This window comes from Histomonas meleagridis (genome assembly GCF_020186115.1).
Source record: "Histomonas meleagridis strain 2922-C6/04-10x chromosome Unknown contig_146, whole genome shotgun sequence".
Classification (NCBI taxonomy): domain Eukaryota; phylum Parabasalia; order Tritrichomonadida; family Dientamoebidae; genus Histomonas; species Histomonas meleagridis.
Window position 1 is genome coordinate 86,157 of NW_027150775.1, and position 19,608 is coordinate 105,764.

The window sequence follows — 19,608 nt, forward strand, 5'->3', positions numbered from 1 at the left end:
TTTGCTCTGTGTTTGAACTCTTTTCTTCTGTTTTTGGTTTTGCTCTGTTAAATTTTCTCTTTTTGCGATTTGTTCTTTGGCCTATCACAACACTTCTGGTTTGGATTTCAATGTTCTCACTCTCTGAAGTTTTGCGCTGTTTCTCTTTTTCCTCTTCAACAATTTTATTAAACTCTTTTTTGAGTGTACCAGATGTACGATTTAATTTCCATGGATTGGTTTGCTCTGTATTTGTTGAAGGTTTTGTTTGATTTTCAGCGCCTTTTGCTTTTTCGTTTTTAGGTATTACATTCATTTTATTTGGTGGTTGAATGATATTTGCAACACTTGATTGATCATTTTGTGTAATTTCTTTCTGAATTTGTGGTATTACGTTCTCTTCGATGTTCGCGCGGGCTTGTTGCCTTTGACTGTATTTTGCAGACCAATAAAATCGTGATGAATTATTTGTATAATATAAATTCCGATTAATATAATAGTATCTATTGGATCTACGTCTCCTGTAAAAATTTGTTCTATGCGCTGACCAGTAAAATCTTGAGTTTCGGTAATATCGATATCTGTATCTTCTTGGTCTAATTTCTTTTATTACTTTCGCATTTGCTTGTACATTTGCTGTGTCACTTGGTTTATGTATTGTAGGGTCTGTATCATTGGAATATAGCTTTCCTAATCTTTCTCTCATTCTTCTTTCCCTTCTTGTTGCTCTGCTTGGTTTGTCTTTTTTCAGCCATTCTTTTAAGTCTTCTTCACTCATGTTTAAAATTTTATTTTTTAACCTTTCATCTGTATTTTCTGGGAGATTTAAACCATGCTTAAACATGAGCAAAAGTGCATTCAATGTAAAATATTCAAAATTTCTGGCAACCCGCAGAGAAAACCTTCTTGCCGCACTCTTCTGCATTAAACAATCATATGTTATATTACTTGATTATTTTTATTTTGGTATTTTTGATCCAATAACTGAGTGCTGTTTCAAATAATTTAAGTAATTTCCAAATATATATATATATAGTATTAATATCAATTCCTTTTTGTTCAAGAAGTAATTTAACTATTTCTATTTCACCATTATTGGATCCCTTATGATTGTTTTCTAATGCAATTAAAATAGTGTATACAAATATATATTTTGAATAAATTCCTTATACTATATTTTAAAGCACCAAATTATCTAATTAAAGATCAGTAAAAGAAAATTTATACATTTATTATTGATTTCAAATCCTTTTTGTTCAAGAAGTAATTATTTTTATATATTCCTTTTCAGATGCAATATCAATTGCTTTTTTTAAAATTTGATGTTATTTCCAAATATTATATACACATTCAAATGATGAATGCTTTTGTTCCATATATGAATGATTTCTTCATTTTTACCTGCACCTGCATATTTTCCTGTGTTATTTATTTTTGCACCAATCATAAGTAAATATTTAAAACATTTAATTGATAAAAAAAAAAAATGCTGCAAAATCAATTAATGAAACATTTTATTTGTTAATATATGCATACCTTTCATAAAGTGATTGTTCAATGGTTTGATTAAAATTAAAATTATTTTGTGATATTTCTTGAAGTTTTCTTCAGTTAATTTAAAAATTTTTTCAATTGAACAGAATAATTAAATGCAGACATCATCCTTTATGATTTCCAAAGGATTTTTGATATGTGGCATTTCAATATTTGTTTCATTCTCTTTCATTTAATTAAAAAATCTATGTATCAGCAAAAAGTGAAGTATAAAGTTTTCTTTGAACAAGAAGCTCTTAAATTTCATGTTCACTGGATGCATTAAGCTTCATTTCTTTATAAGTTCTCAATAATCCTTTTTCATTTTAAAATTCAGAAATGAATTCTACCAAAATAATTCTTATGCATAAAGATTTTAATTTGAGATGATATGATTATAAATTTTATTTTTTAGAATCAAAATATATTATTATCTCACTATCAAAAATAGTATTTCTGTATGACTATTATCAATAGCTTTCATAACTATTTTGAATATTTTTTTAATGTTTACCAATTATTTCAAATTATTAAGTATTACAGATGTATTTAAACGAAACAAAAAATATCTTTGGGATTAATATTAATAAATGATCAAGTCATTTTTATCCAAGGAAAAATTTAACTTCTAGCATATAACTTCAAATAAATTACTGTCAATTTTCAGGATCCATTTGACTTTTTAAATGAGTTTTCTATTTAAAACGATCAAAAAACCAGAAAATATTATAAACAAATATTTTTATATATACACAACAAGGGCCTTTATAACGTATAGCCCTAAATTATATTTCTTCTATATTCTATATCTAAGTTATTATTTCATCAAAGAAACAATACTCAAGAATCATACCCAAGAGTCTAATTGTTCCGGTACCAAATACATTTTATTATTTCTTACTTCACTATGAAACAAAGCGTTTTTATGATTACATCTGTTATAATTCGCGGTATAAATTATTTGCGAATCCCATTTGTTACAACTTTTGGTTAATATTTCGTATCCCATAAAGATTTCAGGATAATAGACTATAGCTGCGCCTAAAACAAATTCTTCTCGAATGACATTTTGTTCAAGCTTGAGATATAAGTCATGTATTTCGAAATATGCGTTTTTGGCTTTTTCAATGATCTCTGAGGGCCCCCCGAAAAAAGTGGCAACAATAACATTAGAAAAGCCGATGTCGAATTGCTCCATTGGAACTTGGTCCATGCCTCGAGCAAGTTTCTTGTATATGTTTATTCCAAGAAGGAATTTCCGATGTTTTGAAAATATCTTATCAATTCGTGGTTGATAAGGTACTGTGACTCCGGTATAGTTGGTTGTCTTGAAGGCACCAAAGTCAATCCAAAAAACATATTCATATTTGTGTAATTTGTTGATTTCATCTACTAAACATATCTTGGAATTCCAAATTGCACCTAAATTTTCACTAATAAAATAATTCCAACGATTGTACTTCTTCGCTATTTTGACATATTTGTCTTTGTATTGGGAAAGATTACATACTTCAAATGCATCATCATATTTCCTGATAACATGCATTCTTTCCGTTTCTTTTGGTTCTAAAACTTTAAACCCAGCATCATTTATAAATATGTAAATGCTTGTTTCATTTGATAAATATTGAAGAAATCGACTGAACCTTCGCTGATATTCCGCAATAGGATGCCTTTGGTCCTTGCCAGGATAGTAAAAAAATGAAGTAACATAAGCTGATCGTGAAAGACCATTGTTTCGATCTTCATAAACTGGAAATGATATAAAATTGGCATATTCATAATAAATAAATAGGACCACAAGTGAAGAAACAAGTAAAAAAAATATTTTGAGTGTGTTTGACATTAAGAATACAAGTAGTCCGAAACATATGCTCTTCATCAGATGGTTATCAATGGTTGTAAAATATCAACTTATGAAAACTTTATGTAAAGTTATGATTTATCCTTTAAATACATCCACTTTTTATAAACTATTAAATATTTTTCGTGGAGCCTTAATGCACTAAGACCATTGACGATCGAAAATTCAATGTGTTTAACGTACTTTCCGGATTGCATGAAAAGTGACAACATAACGGTAATTTCCTTACACGAAATGGAAAAAAAAGAAAACGAGCAAAAAATTTTATATAAAGATTTACCAGAATGGAAAGATGTTACACCACTTCCACTCCCTCAAGTAGAAGGTGATGCTTTTTACATAAATTATACACCTGAGTATGTTGACTTATTTGGATATTTTCTTGCACTCGTTGAAAAAAATGAGATATCAGAAAGAGGTATCCAAATTGCAGAAAGAGTTATTGAATTGTATCCGTCACATTATACTGCTTGGGAGTATAAATTCCGCATTTTGGGAAAACTTTCATATGATTTTGACAATGAAATAAGAAAAATCGACACAATTCTTGAAGGGAGCCCCAAGTCATATCAAGCATGGCATTTCCGTCAATGGCTTGTTGACAAGTGTAATGAAGTACCAGATCAAATTCCATTTCTCAAAAAAATACTTGACATTGACACCAAGAACTTTCATGCATGGAATTTTGCCATTTGGTATGCCACACGGTGGAACAAAGCAAACGATATTTATAATATTGCCAAAGCCGAAATCGAACGTGATGTCCGAAACAACAGTGCCTGGAATGCGCGGATGACCATAGGCAATCTTATTCACGTAGATCCTATTCAAGAATTTGAAGATGCAGTATCGACATTAAAAATCGTTAGCAAGAATGAAGCTGTTTGTAACTTTGCTGTAGCCATCTGCGAGAAGGTTCCTTCGCTTTTAAGTCGATTGCGCGATGTAGCTAACGAAATAATCGAAAGAAAACCCGAAAACTATTTTGCATATCGATTGCTTTTGTATGTCGCAAGCAAAGAAGAAAACAAAGAAGAAATCTCACGCTTGTGCGACAAGCTGATGGAATTAGACCCTGTTAGGTTACCGTTTTATAGTTTGGTGAAAAGCGGTAAAATTAAGTACCAGTAATGTAATTAATTAATTAAAATTCACATGAATATATATATCAATGTTTTGTTGTTAATAAACTTTTGTTGACCAAGAAAATATTATTTCGCATGAAAATGGAACCATTACAATATGAACTATTTAAAAGTTAAAATTGTAACATTTTACATGATTTGTTTGACAGAAAAGAAGTCTATTTTGGTGAAAACATAAATTTCTGAAAACAAAACATTTTCGTCAAAAACAATAAAAATAATCAATTATTCACAATAAAAAACAATTTAAAAGTTTCTTATGAACAACTTGATTAAACTCTAATTCATAATTAAATCATTAAATTACACTAATTCGAAAAATATTTATATTTATAACATTAATACACATATTTATTATTTTTATCATCTTCTTCAGCTTGTTTCAAAAGTTTCTTCGCATAATTTTGTACTTCATTCATTTCTTCCGTTTCCTTTTGTTGTGCCCTTAAGAACTCCAGTCTGTCTCTTTCTTTTTCTCTCATTTCTCTTTCTTTCTTTTCCTTAATTTGCATCAATTGGAATTCTCTTAATTCCTTTTCATGCCTTAATTTCATTTCGTCCATTTTCCGTTGATTTTCTTCTTCTTCTTTATTCACACTTGTTGGAAATGTACTTTTGATTTTTCTTTCTTTTCGTTGTTTATCTTTTTGTTCCTTTAACCTCATAGCTTCTTTCATGTCGTTATTTCTTTCATCGAAAAGTCTCTTTTGTCTTTTAGTTATTTCATTAATTTCTTTTGTCTCTTTTTCATGTTGTTCTTTTAATTGTTTATCAAGAAAATCTTTTTCTTTAATCCGATTCATTTCTTGTCGCTTACGTTCTGCTTCGATTAATTTTTCGCGCAAAAGAAGTTTTTCACGTTTACGCTTTTCTTCAAGTTCTTTGCGCTTTTCTTGTTCTTCCATTATATCAAATTGTAACTTTTGTATTTTCTCGTCTTCTAATCGTTCGATTTCGCGAAGTCGTTCTTTATATTTAATGACAAGTTCATTACCGCGTATTGATTCTTGAATATGTTCGCGCTCAATTTGTTTCCTTCGTTCGTTTTCTTCGCGTTCGTGTTCGAGTTCGCGTTGCATTTGTTGCGATATTAAAAGATCTTCTTCAATTTGCTCTTGTCGTTGTTTAGCTTTGAGTTTTTGCTTTTGCTCGTATTGAAGTTTCATGGCGTTTGCATTTTCGAGCGCTTTTTGTCGGCGCTCTTGTCGAATTTGCGCTTCTTTGGCTAATTGTAATTCATGTTCACGCGCTAGTCGTTCATCTTCTTCCATTTGTCGTTTCATTTCAAGAATGCGTTGGCGTTCTTTAAATGTTTGTTGCTGTTGTCGTTCTTCTTGGACTTCTTTAAGGAGAAGTTGGGAATTAACTGCACGTACCTCAGGTCGTTGAGCAAATGATGCTTTCTTGGCTTCTGCAAGTTGGGCTTCTCGTTTCAATTTGCGAATCTTCTTCTCTTCGGCATCAAGTTCAAGCTTGACTCGTTCTTCAGATTCTTTCTCCCGCTGTAATCGGGTTTGACGATCATGTCGACTTCGCGCAATTGTGTTGGTCCAATTGGAAACAACATTAATGGTATTTTGATGTTTGATTTTTTGTTGTTCAATTTCAGCATCAATGCTCGGATCTCTTGTTTGGGGTTTTGCTCTCTGCTTAAGTAAAAGAAGTTGACGTGGTGAAAGTATTGAATAATCGCGAAGAGGAGGAGGAACTGCTTTCGACATTTGGAAATTCGTTATTTTGTTGTACGTTAAAATGAAAATTTCAGCTCAATAAGAAATCTCTTGATAAAAGAAATCAAAAATAAAATATTTTGAAAATGTTATTTATCTGGCGTAAGATAATGATTTTTCTATTTAAATATATAACGATATCAATTATATGAATTTATGCAAAAATATTTATACATCTCAAATTGGTCATACGATGAAAAATATTTAAATAATTTGAAACAACTATTATTTATGTACCTTCGAATGGTTATACAGAAATAGTTAAACCACTTCTTGAACGAAAAGGAATTGATATTAATGCCAAAGATATTTATTCTAAATTTATGGGATTTTAAAATCAAAAAGATTTAACCCTTATGACATTGCATTTGTATAAAGTTCATTAACAATTATAAAAAATTAAAAATTGTTTATTAAACATTTTTTAACAATCGATATTTTTCAAAATGTTAAAATATTCTTCAATTTCATTAACTTTTTCCATCAACAAATTTAATTGATTATAATTTGTCTTTATATGAATTGTTGCTTTAATATCATTTAACGCATTATTTAAGTTATCATACAACTCATGAAGTGTTGGTGCGTTTTTAGCTTCAGCCAATTCCTTAAGTTTAATATTTCTGCTGAATAAATCATCAATTCTTTCGTTTACGCCATTAATTACTTCATCATTGATTATAACAATTTTGTTCAACTCGTTCTTTAAGTTTATTAATTTCTCATAAATTTCTTGGATTTCAGGATTATAAATATTAATGTTATCATTGTTTAAATTAAGTTTGTCTTGTATAGTCTTAATGTTTGTTTCATTGTTGTCTCGAAGTTTCTCTTCTTCGTTTATCATTGATTTACAAAGTAAAGTTTCAATGTTTGCGCAATTAATTTGACTTTGTAACTCAATACTTAGTAAATGAAGTTGCTTAAGAGATGTGATACTCAGCTTGGATTGATCTAGAAAGTTGGATTCTAAGATTTGCTTGAAGTTATCAAACGAAATTCCTTTGATGTTTTCCGAAATTTCAGAATTTTCAGGATACGTTAAAAAACATTTTAATAAAAATTCATATCTTGAATGTGAGGATTCAAACTTGGCATCATTGCTTTTGATAACGCGTAAAAGAAGTGCTGGAGGAAGTTGAAAGATATCTTCTTCATTTATTTGATTGACATGATCAAGAAGAAATTGGAATTTATCATCTGGTATGTTTGGATACAAACAAAGAAGCGTAGAACAAATGTTTTCGAGTGTGCTTGAGGAGTTGATAATGTTTTGGATTTTACCAATAAGAGATGATATTTCAAAATAATGAGCTGATTCATTGATAGATAATATGTTTTTTGTAGTTATAGAAATTTCTTTGCCATTTAAGAATGAGGCTATGGAAGGGAAAACATAATTTTGATCATTAATCTCAATTTTAATAACCTGTGAGTCATTGCGTGAATTATGTTCATTGATTAATTTTTTGAAGAATGTTGACTGAGAAGAAATAAGAAATGTATTGAAACTGTATTCTTTATCATTAACAACAATTGTTAAATCGCGGGGCAAATTCGAGAAGTATGTACCCAATTCTCCTTTTGATAGATGTTGCAGTAAAATTTGATTTTCTTTCTTTTTTGTCGCTTCTTTCCTCAACATCTAGAAGCCGTTAAAATTTTTACACACGTTTTCTCGTATTTTTCCAGTGGAATCAATTCTTTTATTTTCTAATTATTATAAAGTAGATTTATTTGACATGTTTTTTATATGTTAAAAGTTTGGGTTATATAAAATAATAATTTGATTGATTTTATAAATACGTGTGAATTCTTATAAAATTTATAGATACAAACCTATTACTATGCTTCATAATCTCAATGGTATCCTTTTAAGATTTATTGGTTTATTAAAAATTTGTATCAACCATAATTAGATCTTTCATCCACAATGTTTCTCGTGTAATTTTACGAGTCCTCATTTCATTAATTGCCCTTATGAATATTATTGGGCATAAAATTCAAGTTAAACTAAGTGTACTAAATCCTTTTAGTTGAAAGATTAATAGAATCGCATTTTATTGCATTACCGATGTGTCCTAATGACTGTTGGATCTTGCTTTTGAGCATTTCTTCTGAATCCGCCGGGAAGAGAAAATTCTATGGAAACGCGAGATCCCATAACAAACTTTCCAGAGAGCCCGTTGAGCGCTGCTTCTGCCGCCCTGGTATCGTAGTACTCTATGAACCTCTGATTTGGTTTCGCCGGTGTTCCTCTAATTTGACGAATCTCGCCAAATTGACCAAATGAGGACTCAATGTGCTGATCATTAATTCCACTTGGAAGATGGAAAACAACAATTGTCCCGTTGTTTGGTGGTTTTTTAGGATCATCAATTTTTGGAAGTGGGGCATATGAAACCATAATAGCATTGCCATGAAGAGTGGTGCCATTTTTCATCTTTTTAGCTTTCATTGCATCCCTCAAATCATAGTATTCAATAGTAACTACGCCAGAATCCAATTTTGATGTATCAATTGATTTTACCGAGCTTGAAGTAGTAAACGCTTCTTCTATTTCAGCTTGAGTCACGTGAGGGTTTATATTCGTGATTGTGATAGTTCTATTTTCTATTTCATTATAATCATTGTATGGAACATAAGACTGAAATTGTTGCTGTCCTTGAACAGGCACTTGGAGTGGTGACTCAACACTTGCGTTATTATTTGGATAATTTTCTTCATTTAATAATACTTGGAATGTTTGTGGTTGAAGCCATGATTCATTAAATTCTGAAAAAGGACCATAAGATGGTGATGTTGAATAGTTCGGTGGTGTTTGAACAAAATCGCTCCAATGACCAGAATCCGCCATAGGCTATTGTTAATTCAAACAAACCTTTTGAAAAGTTTCGTTCAAACAAAGCTCACCGCTTTTTGACGAACACAATGTTGACGTTAACAATGAACCGTGTCAGACATTGAAATCCTATCAATCTTTTGAATTTCCATTTGAATTTTTTCTATGGAATTGATCGACACTTTCCCGCTGATTTGTTTTTAAGTAATATTATTTTTATTCACATCATAACCGCCAAATATCCTGTTTGATGGTTTTTATCAATTTTGTGTAAAATCAGTTTTTAAGGTAACATAAAAGAAACTTTTGATATCATAGGAAATGATATCATTTAAATTATTACCTGCTTTGAAGTTACTGATACGCATAATATACTTTAATAAAAGAGTTGATTTTTTTAAGTATATGAAGAATGCCTAAAAAAATTTGGCGAAACTTTTTTAATAATGGATTTTGAATAAAGATTTGGCTTAATTTTCTTTTTGACGTTCATTTTTGGAATAAAATAATTTGAGTTCTTCTTTTTGATTTTGCCATTTTGTTTCGAAACAGTTTATAGTAGAAAACTTTGTGTTTTGCACTAAAAAGCTGAAACCTTTCAATAGTTCCACAAATGTGTTTTGAATTTTCCTTACCTAAAAGCACTTATTTCAATACGTTTAAGTTTTTTGATTATTTTGAGTGACATCCCAATTTTCAGATCAAAAAGAGTTAACGTTTCTATGATATTGAATTTTGAATTTGAACAAAACGAATCGAACTTCATGAATCCTCAAAGAAGTAATAAAATCAATAGTAGTACAATTGCAGCATGTTAAATAAATTCGTAAAGTAATTCTTATATAGACAAATAAATAATTATAATTTATAAATCTTGAGAAATAATATTATAAATTGTTAATTTTAATATAAACATATAAAATAACTAACAGTGTATGTCATAAAAATGCACGTATAAATCATTTTTATAATGCTCAAAAAAAAATATCTATGTTTTAAATTTCTTGATTCTTACCGTCAAAATTTTCACACACTTCTGAAAAATTGAATTCCTTTCAAAAAAGATAATGGAAGAAATAGGCGCCACCAAATGGACTCAACCAAAGCAACCTAAGCAACCTAAGCAAAGCGTTCCAGACGCTAGCACCAGTCAACCGTGTCACCCTGAACAAATTCATCGTCCACCAAATGCATTCATTCTTTATTCTCAAGAAATGAGATCATCTGTTCAACAAGAGAATCCAAACCTCTCTAATATTGAGGTATCTCGGCTTCTTGGTAAGATGTGGAAAGAAGTACCAAGTAGCTCTAAATTGGCTTATAAACAAAGAGCACAAAAGCTTCAAGAAGAATTTAAACAGAAAAATCCCGGATATATGTATGTAAAGGCACGAAGGAAGCGTGCACTCAATGAGCTTCTCACAAAAACACAAAACTATCATGGAATGATGGGATTTCCATTTGATACATCACCAAATCTTAATCAATATCAGATTTCTTGCATGCAGCAATTGTATCAACAGCAAATGGCAAATGGGTACCAAGTTCAAGGAACCATGCCCCAGCAGCAAAATCAAATTTATGGATATCAAACAGGTCAACCATTTAACATGCAACAACAATACATGTATCCACAGAATTATCAAATGCAACAATCATAATAAACCAGATTTGATGAGTTTTTTCGCATAAAAACCCGCCAAAAGTGGAAAATCAAAATAACGATGAGTCACTTCACTTACGATTGAATTTTACGCTGAATTTCCGCGCCAAAAAATGATGTCTTAACGTCATTTAACGTCCTATCTCTTGTGTGGAAATTTGTTCAGTTTTGAATCTTTAATTCGATATGAACTTAGCAATAAATTCATTTGATGAAATATATAATAAATTATCTGTTAAAGAAGATATCAATTGATATATATATGTTTGATCACACCATAATAAATACATCAATTGATATCACATTAATTTACATATATAAATAACTAATTAAATAATAAAGTTCTTTATTATTGAACATTATTGAAAGCATACACATATAATATAAAATAATTCCAATTTTACTTTCAAATTTGAATTGAGATGTTGTTATTAGTTCTGAAATATATCAAAAGCAGATAGATCACTATCGATAGAGAGTTACTGTGCGTAAACTTCTTTGTGATGCTATTTAAAAAATCCATCACAACATCGAGATGGCTCATTATACAAAATGGATCTCTGATGGAGTAAATTGTTATTATCTGTACAGGTGGCGAGTTGGCTTTTTAAAAGTAATTAGAACAAACATTTTTTATTCAAATTAATTTCTATTTTTATCATTAATAATTCTCCAGTAGTTGCAAGAACCCATTCACAATTTCCACGTTATTTTTAAACAAAATTGCCAACAGTTTTGTTGTATTTTCGATCGAAATATTATTCAGCAAAACTTTTTGGATATGACAATTTGTTTGTTTATCCTTTAGCAAACAAATATCGATTACTAATCTCAATATTTGTTGATTTGTACCCAACCAATTTACAAATAATTGTTGGATATCAGTACATTCACCTTTAATCATCAACAAATATTCGAAAATATTTTTTGCTATTTCTTTTAGTTCAATAATTTGATCATTATTTTGATTCATCACACCATATAACACTTCAAAGATTTTCAGCGACAAATCATTTTGATCGTTGGCGTTGTTAGTTAACAAAAGTATTGAAAAAGTTTGCGTTTGGTCTTTGACTAAACCGTTTTCGATAATCAACTTTTCAATCAACTGTTTTTGTTGTAAATTGAGAACGTTATAAATCTGGAATATTGAAAAAGTGATAATTGGACTCAAGTATTCAATTTCTGCGATTTCACTCATCAAGAAATCAAAAGGAGACGTTATGTTGAGCTGCAGAAACATGTCGAACACGTTCATATATAGTTTAATTGCTTGATCATTCTCACTGATTATTATCATTCGGGTTATTGTCCTTAAGGTATCAATGATTAAAGGAGTCTTTACCTTAATTCCAACGAATAATATGTCAAAGATATTAATCAAAGGAATTAAATCAGTTTCAACATCGAAGTAAATCAGATCTGGAAACAAGAAGTCCAAAACTTTTATCAGATATCCTTCGTAATCAGGCATATACTTATAGATCGCCTTAATTATATTCAGCAAAGACTTACAGGCACATTTTTTGCCATTTGTAGATTGTAGGTGTTGTTTGACTATGTTGATAAGTTTTGATATATTATTTGTGAAAATTTCTTTGCTAATAATCGCACACAAAGTGATTATTAACAATGATTTCTCAGATGATTTAAATCGTATATTAAATGGTACTATGTCTACACCATTATATATATGTTCTTGTCTTATTAAATCTCTCCATGAATCAGACCAATCAACAGATGCCATATTCATTATATATTCCAAATCTAATAATGCAATTGGTATATTTTCACTTGGGAAATATTTTAATATTGTAATAATAATATTTAATGCCGGTATTAATATGGAATAATCAATTGTATGAATGATTTGATTTAATTCTTGGAATTTAATGGGGACTTCGGAAACCAATTTAAATGTATTATGTTTAAATAATTGATTTACCATTCGTAATAATGATGGAATGATTTCTGAGCGTTCTTCCACATTTACACTGCTGAAATATTGGTTTAATGGTGCAAATGTCTCTAAGTATTGACTCGACTTATCTTTGGAATGTCGAATTAATGAAATTAAGCATTCAATTAAATCACTGTATAAATGCGAGGAAATGGACGGAAATATTTGGAAGACAATGGTGACGACTTCATCGAAGATTTCGGTGGTATCACTTAAAGAATCTAAAAGCTGGGAAAATGAATAATAAACATCATTAAGTGGGTTTTGTATTAAGATTTCTAACATTTGTTTGATGAGAAATAAAATAGATGGGTGATTATTAACACGTTGAAATACAGATTTGAATTCTGGAAATGAAATAGCAGAAAACAAAAGAATGTGGTGGTTTTGGCTGGATAAGCATGACGAATATAGGTCACATATTTGTTTGATTTTGTCATCATAAAAATTTTCACAATAATCAGTGGTTGACTTAATGGACATAAACGATATAAAACGACCTTCCTCAGTTGATTGAAGGTTTGAACACATTTGCCATATGAATTCCAAGACTGGTATGCCGCCACGTCTTGAGAATGTCGAAATGCTTGATTCGAAAAAAGTGACGCGAGTGAGCTCAAAGGGGCTGAAAACCGCCGAAAGCAATTGAAAACCAATTTGAATAATATATTGAAATAAACCGCTTTGAACAAAAAACATTGGAATATTATCAAATAATGTTTCAAATATCCCAAAAAGCATGAGCAATGACTCTATGGGGACATTCTGTTGATTTATGAGACTAATGATTTTATGTGAGATAGATTCACAATTGATAATGAAGGGATCATTTTCAATAATTTGATTAAATAATGAACAAACTTGATTGAGAAGTTCAGTGTTGTTAATACATACATCAAACATTTGAAGATATTGTTCCCATATAAAATCTAAAGATGGGAAAATTCGGAATTTAGTGGCTTCTGATAAAAACTTTAGTGCTTCTATACATGCATCGATACTGCCTGATTCATGACACTTCATGACACATACTGATAAAAATGATTTTACTTCAATGGCTTGGCAAAACTTCGGATTCTTGCAAAATAATTTAGAAAGGCACATGACTGTTTCAATTATTTCTAGATTGTCTATTTTTGTCTGTAAAATAGAAAATAAATAATTCAGGTAATTATTGTTAATATATTTCCATAAAATTGAAACTAAGGTATTTCTTATGTTTGCAATTGGCTCACTTAATATGATATTTGTGATGAATTGTAAAAATACATCAAGTTCTTGAAGAACAGATTTTTCCCAATTTAAATTTAATGATTGTTTGAGGCCAATTGCTGCATGAAGTCTGTAGATAGGGTTATCATTTGTTTTTAGAATATTTGTTAAAATTGAAATTGAGTATACTGTTTGATAAAAGGCTTCAAGCCAATTTGTTGCAATAGCCACTAAATTATTGTCATTGCTTCTCAAGTTTTGATAATTGGAAATTACTTTAGCAGTGAGATCATGGAATTCAACGTTCATTATTTGGGTTAACGTATCCTCACATTTTTTTGTGACTTTTCTTCGAATTTTCCCGATATATACGAGTTAGAAATGCAAAAAACATTTAGCCATTTGTTGGAAGACAATAATTCCAATAATATAATAAAATTATATTAAAGGATTTATCGAATTCGGAAACTTTATAGATAAACATTCCACAAGAACTAGGCATTTGACAAATTTTTGAATTCACAAAAAAAACAAAAATTGAATACTCCAGTCGAAATAATGAAGATGTATTCAATTATATAACGAAACAACATTTCCAAAAAACAGTAATTGTTGCGATCATATCCAATTCAAAATTAATCATGACATGTTACATGATAGTTTTGGTGATATTAATGTAAATAAGATTTTATTTTAAAAATAGAATCATGAAACTATATTTCTCGAATATCCTGTGAACAATTACATCGAGTGCTTGAATAATCATCATAATTTTGGAAATTATCCAAAATATAATAAATATATGTGTCAATTTTTTTTTTTTCTACTTGTTCACACAACATCTAAAATTAATACCTTACACAGAAAGTAATTTTTATAAGGGTTCAAAACATATATTGAAATCTCTTACACGAAAAATATCTTAATTTTTAGCCGGGGTGCCCCTAACAAGTGTTCACAGCAAAAAATGAGGAAAAAGTCTCGCGTTGTTTTTGTTGGCTGCTTAAATCCCAAAGTTACCGAAGATATATTAAAAGAAAAATTTGAAGAAATTGGCCCAATAGAAAATATTAACATTGCAAGAGATAAAGATGGAAAAACAAAATATTTCGCATATGTCACTTATGTTTCACCAGATGATGCAGAAAAGGCAATAAATAAATACGATGATACAATTTTTTATGATAGGATTCTGCACGTCGAAACATATCAAAGGAAACGAAGAAATCATTTTGATGAAGAAGGTAAGGATGAAAATAAGGAACCACCAAGAGCTTCAACACAGCCGCGGCCTAAAGAACCAGAAAATGATAGCAAACATGAAAGTCATCATAAACATCACAAACATGATTCTCAAAAGCATCATCACCACCATCATCATAGTCACCACCACAAATCCAGAAAATAAGATAAACTTTAACGTAAAAACTAAGAGTTTCTGCTTTTTAATATGTTTTACAATTTTCGTATGCCAAACTAAAAAGATAAATTTTGAAGCAGGTTTTTAAAATAGGATCTCTATTTTAATTATTACATGAAGTCTATTCAGATAAGAGCTTAAAAACGGGCGTCTTTGTTCTAATTAGAATTGCACAGATAATACTTTTGCTATTTTTGAGTGACTGCATGACCATCTTCTAGATACGTGTTATGAAGTTGTTTATTTATAATATCCATTTTTAGGGGAATATATATTTACTATTTCAAATAATTTTAAATGTATATCAAATTAACAAAAAATAATATATATATATATATATTTAGTATTAATAACAATTCTCTATTGTTCAAATAATATTAAGTGTATAAAATATTTTTTTCATGGAACTCAAATATTAAATATAAAACACGAATTATATTTTGTATATTCATATCAATTCCTGATTGTTTGAGAAGAAATTTAATAATTTTCATGTTGTTATAAATATATATATTATTGGATATAAAAATACATTATCTTATAGATGTTTATATTTTTTTGAATTTTGCAGAAATTACGAAACATTTTGTAACGTTGTATTTCTATCGGCTATCTATCGTCGTTGCTGAAAAAGTTACAAACGCCAAAATGCAAAAAAGGACCAGTGTCTACTTAAGAGGTTCTATCAAGAGAAACAGCCGTATGAGTGCGGTTAATTCAAATGCAAGTTCTGTTCTTGCAAGTGCTGGAGGTTCGCATTCATCATCTTTAATTGTTAGTAATCCTCAAATGCAACCACTTCTCGAATCAATACCTCAACTATCAACAACCCTTCCTGATGATCCAATGGTCTACTACAAACATTATTTAAAATCAGTTATTCAAATTCCACGTGAATTTATCGTTTTAAGACAAGTTGTTGCGAAGTCTAGCATCTTTAGTACTGTCAAGCCATCACCATGCTCTTATTCTGCCACGGAAGAAGCTATTAAAATTAAACAAGAAACAGGCGATAAAACTTATCCAATAAATTCAATCGAAAAAATCGAATGGGGCGTTGCCGGTGGTCACTCAGGTTCGCTTGGCTACATTAATATAACTATTAAGGGTGATCGCACTCCACTTATTTTGCATGGCCCATCTGAAAGTATGGACTTATTATTTGATGCAATTAAGGTACTGCTCAACGAAGATCCAACTACTGCAACATCACAAGCTAGAATTGAGCTGTTCAAGAAGGCACTCCAAATGACAGAGGTCGGATTAAAAGAATACGTCGAAATTCCACCACCACCATCAAACTTCAACTTTGTTTGCTCATTCCAGAAGGAATGATAATATTAAAATTCGGCTTTTTAATTTTTTTTGCAGAAAATCATAAAAAGTGTTGTAAAATTTAAACAAAATAATTCATTCAAATCGGAGAATTTTTCTTTGATGAACTTCATAAAAATTGAAAGTTGTTATAACAATAATATTATAATATAATTCAAAAATTTCATTTCAACAAATTTTTCTTAAGCGCACCATGTTTCGCTATTTTCCAAGTTTATTAGCCATTGCCCAATTACGAAAGCACATCTAATAAAGTCCGCTCACCTCATGTTTTTGATCTTTTATTTTTGAAAAATATAATCTTAGCACCAGTTTTTTTTATGAAATTTATTATTTAAACTAGATCGAAATTATATATATGTTGATCAAAGTCTATAAAACTATATATGATCAAACGTTTCTTTCAAATTAACACAATCACTAATTTTCCCACTCCCAATATTTTCCTATAATACAATTATTTTTGATTACTAATTATATTAATATTTGATTTTTAAAAATTTCTTATTGTATGAGGAGCAAAGCGAAGCAAACAGAGCATTATTGTTAAATATAAACCCGATGATTCTCCATTCATTCGTTTTCTTTATATTAAAGTAATGTTCGTGCGCAGTGTTTGAAGTATTCGTATTGCATTAAATATATGTAAAATATTTTTACTAAAAATTTTATGCGCTTGACGACGATTTGCTCTTCTTCTTTCCTATTACTCCTTTCTTATATAGGACGACTAATACTATTATCACAGCAATGACTACGATCACAACAACAACAATTCCGACAATTACTCCAACGTTTGTATCTCCGCCATCCTCATCATCCTCCTCTTTACCTATAACCAAATTCTCCTTATTTTTCACGTCATCCCAACTTCCATTTGGCGTTTCGTACGTTACATTAATGTCATCTTCATATAATATGTGTACTTTAGGTAAACTCTTTGTTTCTACAACAATAGTAAAGTTATATTCATTTGTATGTATTTCTATTTCATCGAAATTGTCAATGATTATTTCGGCTTCATTCACTACAATTCTATCATCTTTAATATTAATTTGTTTAACAACAGAGTTTTGAATTGAAATCTTCTTTGCATATAAAAAGTTTTGCGTCGCTTTAAGTGATTGTGAATCAGTGATAACATTATTTACAGTTAGATTTTTTGGTTCATTTGTACCTGTAAATCGAATTCGATACATTTCAAGATCATATAAATTTACTGCTGACGTTCCTCCAAATCCTAAATAAATGTTTCTAAGTTTTGTGTTCGTTTGATTATTACCAATTTCATTGACTCGTGTGTTTGAAATGTATAAAGGCGATTCATCTTCTGTTTGAATAATATGATTCTTTAAAAGAAATGTGGATGGTGATATCGTAGCTGTCCTAGAACTATATCGAGCTAAGTGGATTGTAATTTCATTGCCATCGACCATTTTATAATAACTATTCAAATTATGGTTTGATGTAATTTTGTTATATTCACGTGAACACCAAGTATCCTCATTGGCATAATATGAAGAACATACGTAGTTTGGAAAACAGTCAATAGCTCGAAATTCATATTCAATATTATCATTAGATGAAGATGTTGATATTGAGACTCGACATCGAGTGCCAATATTAATCTTTGACATGTTCTCAATTTCTAGAACCATCTTGGTTGAACTTTTATATGCAACACTTGTATCAATAACTTCACCATTACATGTAATTGTACCTGTCGAGCCTAAAATTCGTTCGCGTGTTACAAGGGATATACGTGGATATATGAGACGAAGTGGTACAGGGCCTGGTGGAGGATATGCAATATAATCTTGAGTTTGAGAATAATTTGTTTTAACACCTATGACCATTTGGGTGACATATTTATCATATACACCAATTGCACTTTCAAGAAGAGAGGCTGTTAGAATCCATGTACGATGTCCAACTTGGAGATTGTTTGAGCCATCATCTCTAATAAAAGAATCGATGGCATATTGAGGAGTAACACCGCCCGTGTGTATGTTTGAACTTGAAAGTGCTGAGATTCCATCATCGAGACAACAAAGATTTTTCTTACATTTAATATTATGACCAAATTCTCCATTTAATGACATAGCCATGGAACCTCTTTGAGTTGCTAATTGTTTGGTATCACGTTCATATGTAAGTGATGGAAGACCGACAAAGTTTCTGTAAAAGTTTGTGCGACGTTCTGCGTCATCAACTGCTTCGCTGTTCATTGTACCAACATCACAAGAATTCGGATTATTTGGTGCGATCCAACTCCAACCAGATTGCGCGATGTATTGATTTTTCATCATAGAGCATATTTCACTATCTGATCTGCTTTGTAGTTGTTGAAGTAAAGGAGGTGTAGTGGAGCTTACTAGGAAACAAAAGACACAAAACATTTTCTGCGGTTGAATTTCTGAGGTCTAACAAAATTCTATGAGTGACTGTGTGAATTTGAACTGCATTTTACGGTTTGTATTGGGTTGTAAAATTGTCCCTTTGACTATGAATTCATACAGTTGGGGCAAATCTTTGGAAGGAATCCTCTTAATATTGAATTCGTGGTGTACATGAAAACAGGAAAATGGAATTCGAGTTTTGAATCCAGTTGGAATTAATTTTAGAATCTTGTCCTTTATAACGAATATTTTGTTTTGTTAAATAGAATATTTCACGAAAATTGTTTTTATATTAATTTAGCTTATAACCACATTACTAGTGGAACTGTATTTAAGGATATTAAAAGATATCAAATAAATTCGTGCAAATTATTAAAAATCAATATCACATCTGTATTATTTGTAGTTGGCCAAAAAATGGTGACTACTTTTGATCGTTTTTAACAGAAACACCATTCAAAAAGTTGGATTTGGTCACCTTTTTTGAACATCAGTTGTTTATTGTACTACTCCTTTGGGAGCCAGT

At 30.1% G+C, this 19,608-nt stretch overlaps 6 protein-coding genes across 6 annotated transcripts; 3 read left to right on the top strand and 3 right to left on the bottom strand.

The window, feature by feature from the left end:
* Positions 1-3,610: 3,610 nt before the first annotated feature.
* Positions 3,611-4,507, top strand: GO595_001571 (protein prenylyltransferase; the record flags this gene model as incomplete). Its single annotated transcript, XM_067914384.1, has 1 exon — positions 3,611-4,507. The coding sequence occupies one exon, from the start codon at positions 3,611-3,613 to the stop codon at positions 4,505-4,507; it is 897 nt and encodes a 298-aa protein (XP_067778147.1).
* Positions 4,508-4,859: 352 nt separating this feature from the next.
* Positions 4,860-6,242, bottom strand: GO595_001572 (Coiled-coil domain-containing protein; the record flags this gene model as incomplete). Its single annotated transcript, XM_067914385.1, has 1 exon — positions 4,860-6,242. One exon carries the CDS (start codon positions 6,240-6,242, stop codon positions 4,860-4,862), a length of 1,383 nt encoding a protein of 460 aa, XP_067778148.1.
* Positions 6,243-8,319: 2,077 nt separating this feature from the next.
* GO595_001573 (protein MEI2-like 3) lies at positions 8,320-9,108 on the bottom strand (the record flags this gene model as incomplete). The annotated part of the gene is made up of 1 exon (XM_067914386.1): positions 8,320-9,108. One exon carries the CDS (start codon positions 9,106-9,108, stop codon positions 8,320-8,322), a length of 789 nt encoding a protein of 262 aa, XP_067778149.1.
* Positions 9,109-10,160: 1,052 nt separating this feature from the next.
* On the top strand, positions 10,161-10,754 carry GO595_001574 (HMG box family protein; the record flags this gene model as incomplete). The annotated part of the gene is made up of 1 exon (XM_067914387.1): positions 10,161-10,754. The coding sequence occupies one exon, from the start codon at positions 10,161-10,163 to the stop codon at positions 10,752-10,754; it is 594 nt and encodes a 197-aa protein (XP_067778150.1).
* Positions 10,755-15,996: 5,242 nt separating this feature from the next.
* On the top strand, positions 15,997-16,683 carry GO595_001575 (uncharacterized protein; the record flags this gene model as incomplete). The annotated part of the gene is made up of 1 exon (XM_067914388.1): positions 15,997-16,683. The coding sequence occupies one exon, from the start codon at positions 15,997-15,999 to the stop codon at positions 16,681-16,683; it is 687 nt and encodes a 228-aa protein (XP_067778151.1).
* A 668-nt stretch (positions 16,684-17,351) lies between these two features.
* Positions 17,352-18,992, bottom strand: GO595_001576 (CAP domain-containing protein; the record flags this gene model as incomplete). Its single annotated transcript, XM_067914389.1, has 1 exon — positions 17,352-18,992. The coding sequence occupies one exon, from the start codon at positions 18,990-18,992 to the stop codon at positions 17,352-17,354; it is 1,641 nt and encodes a 546-aa protein (XP_067778152.1).
* Between the last annotated feature and the right edge of the window lie 616 nt (positions 18,993-19,608).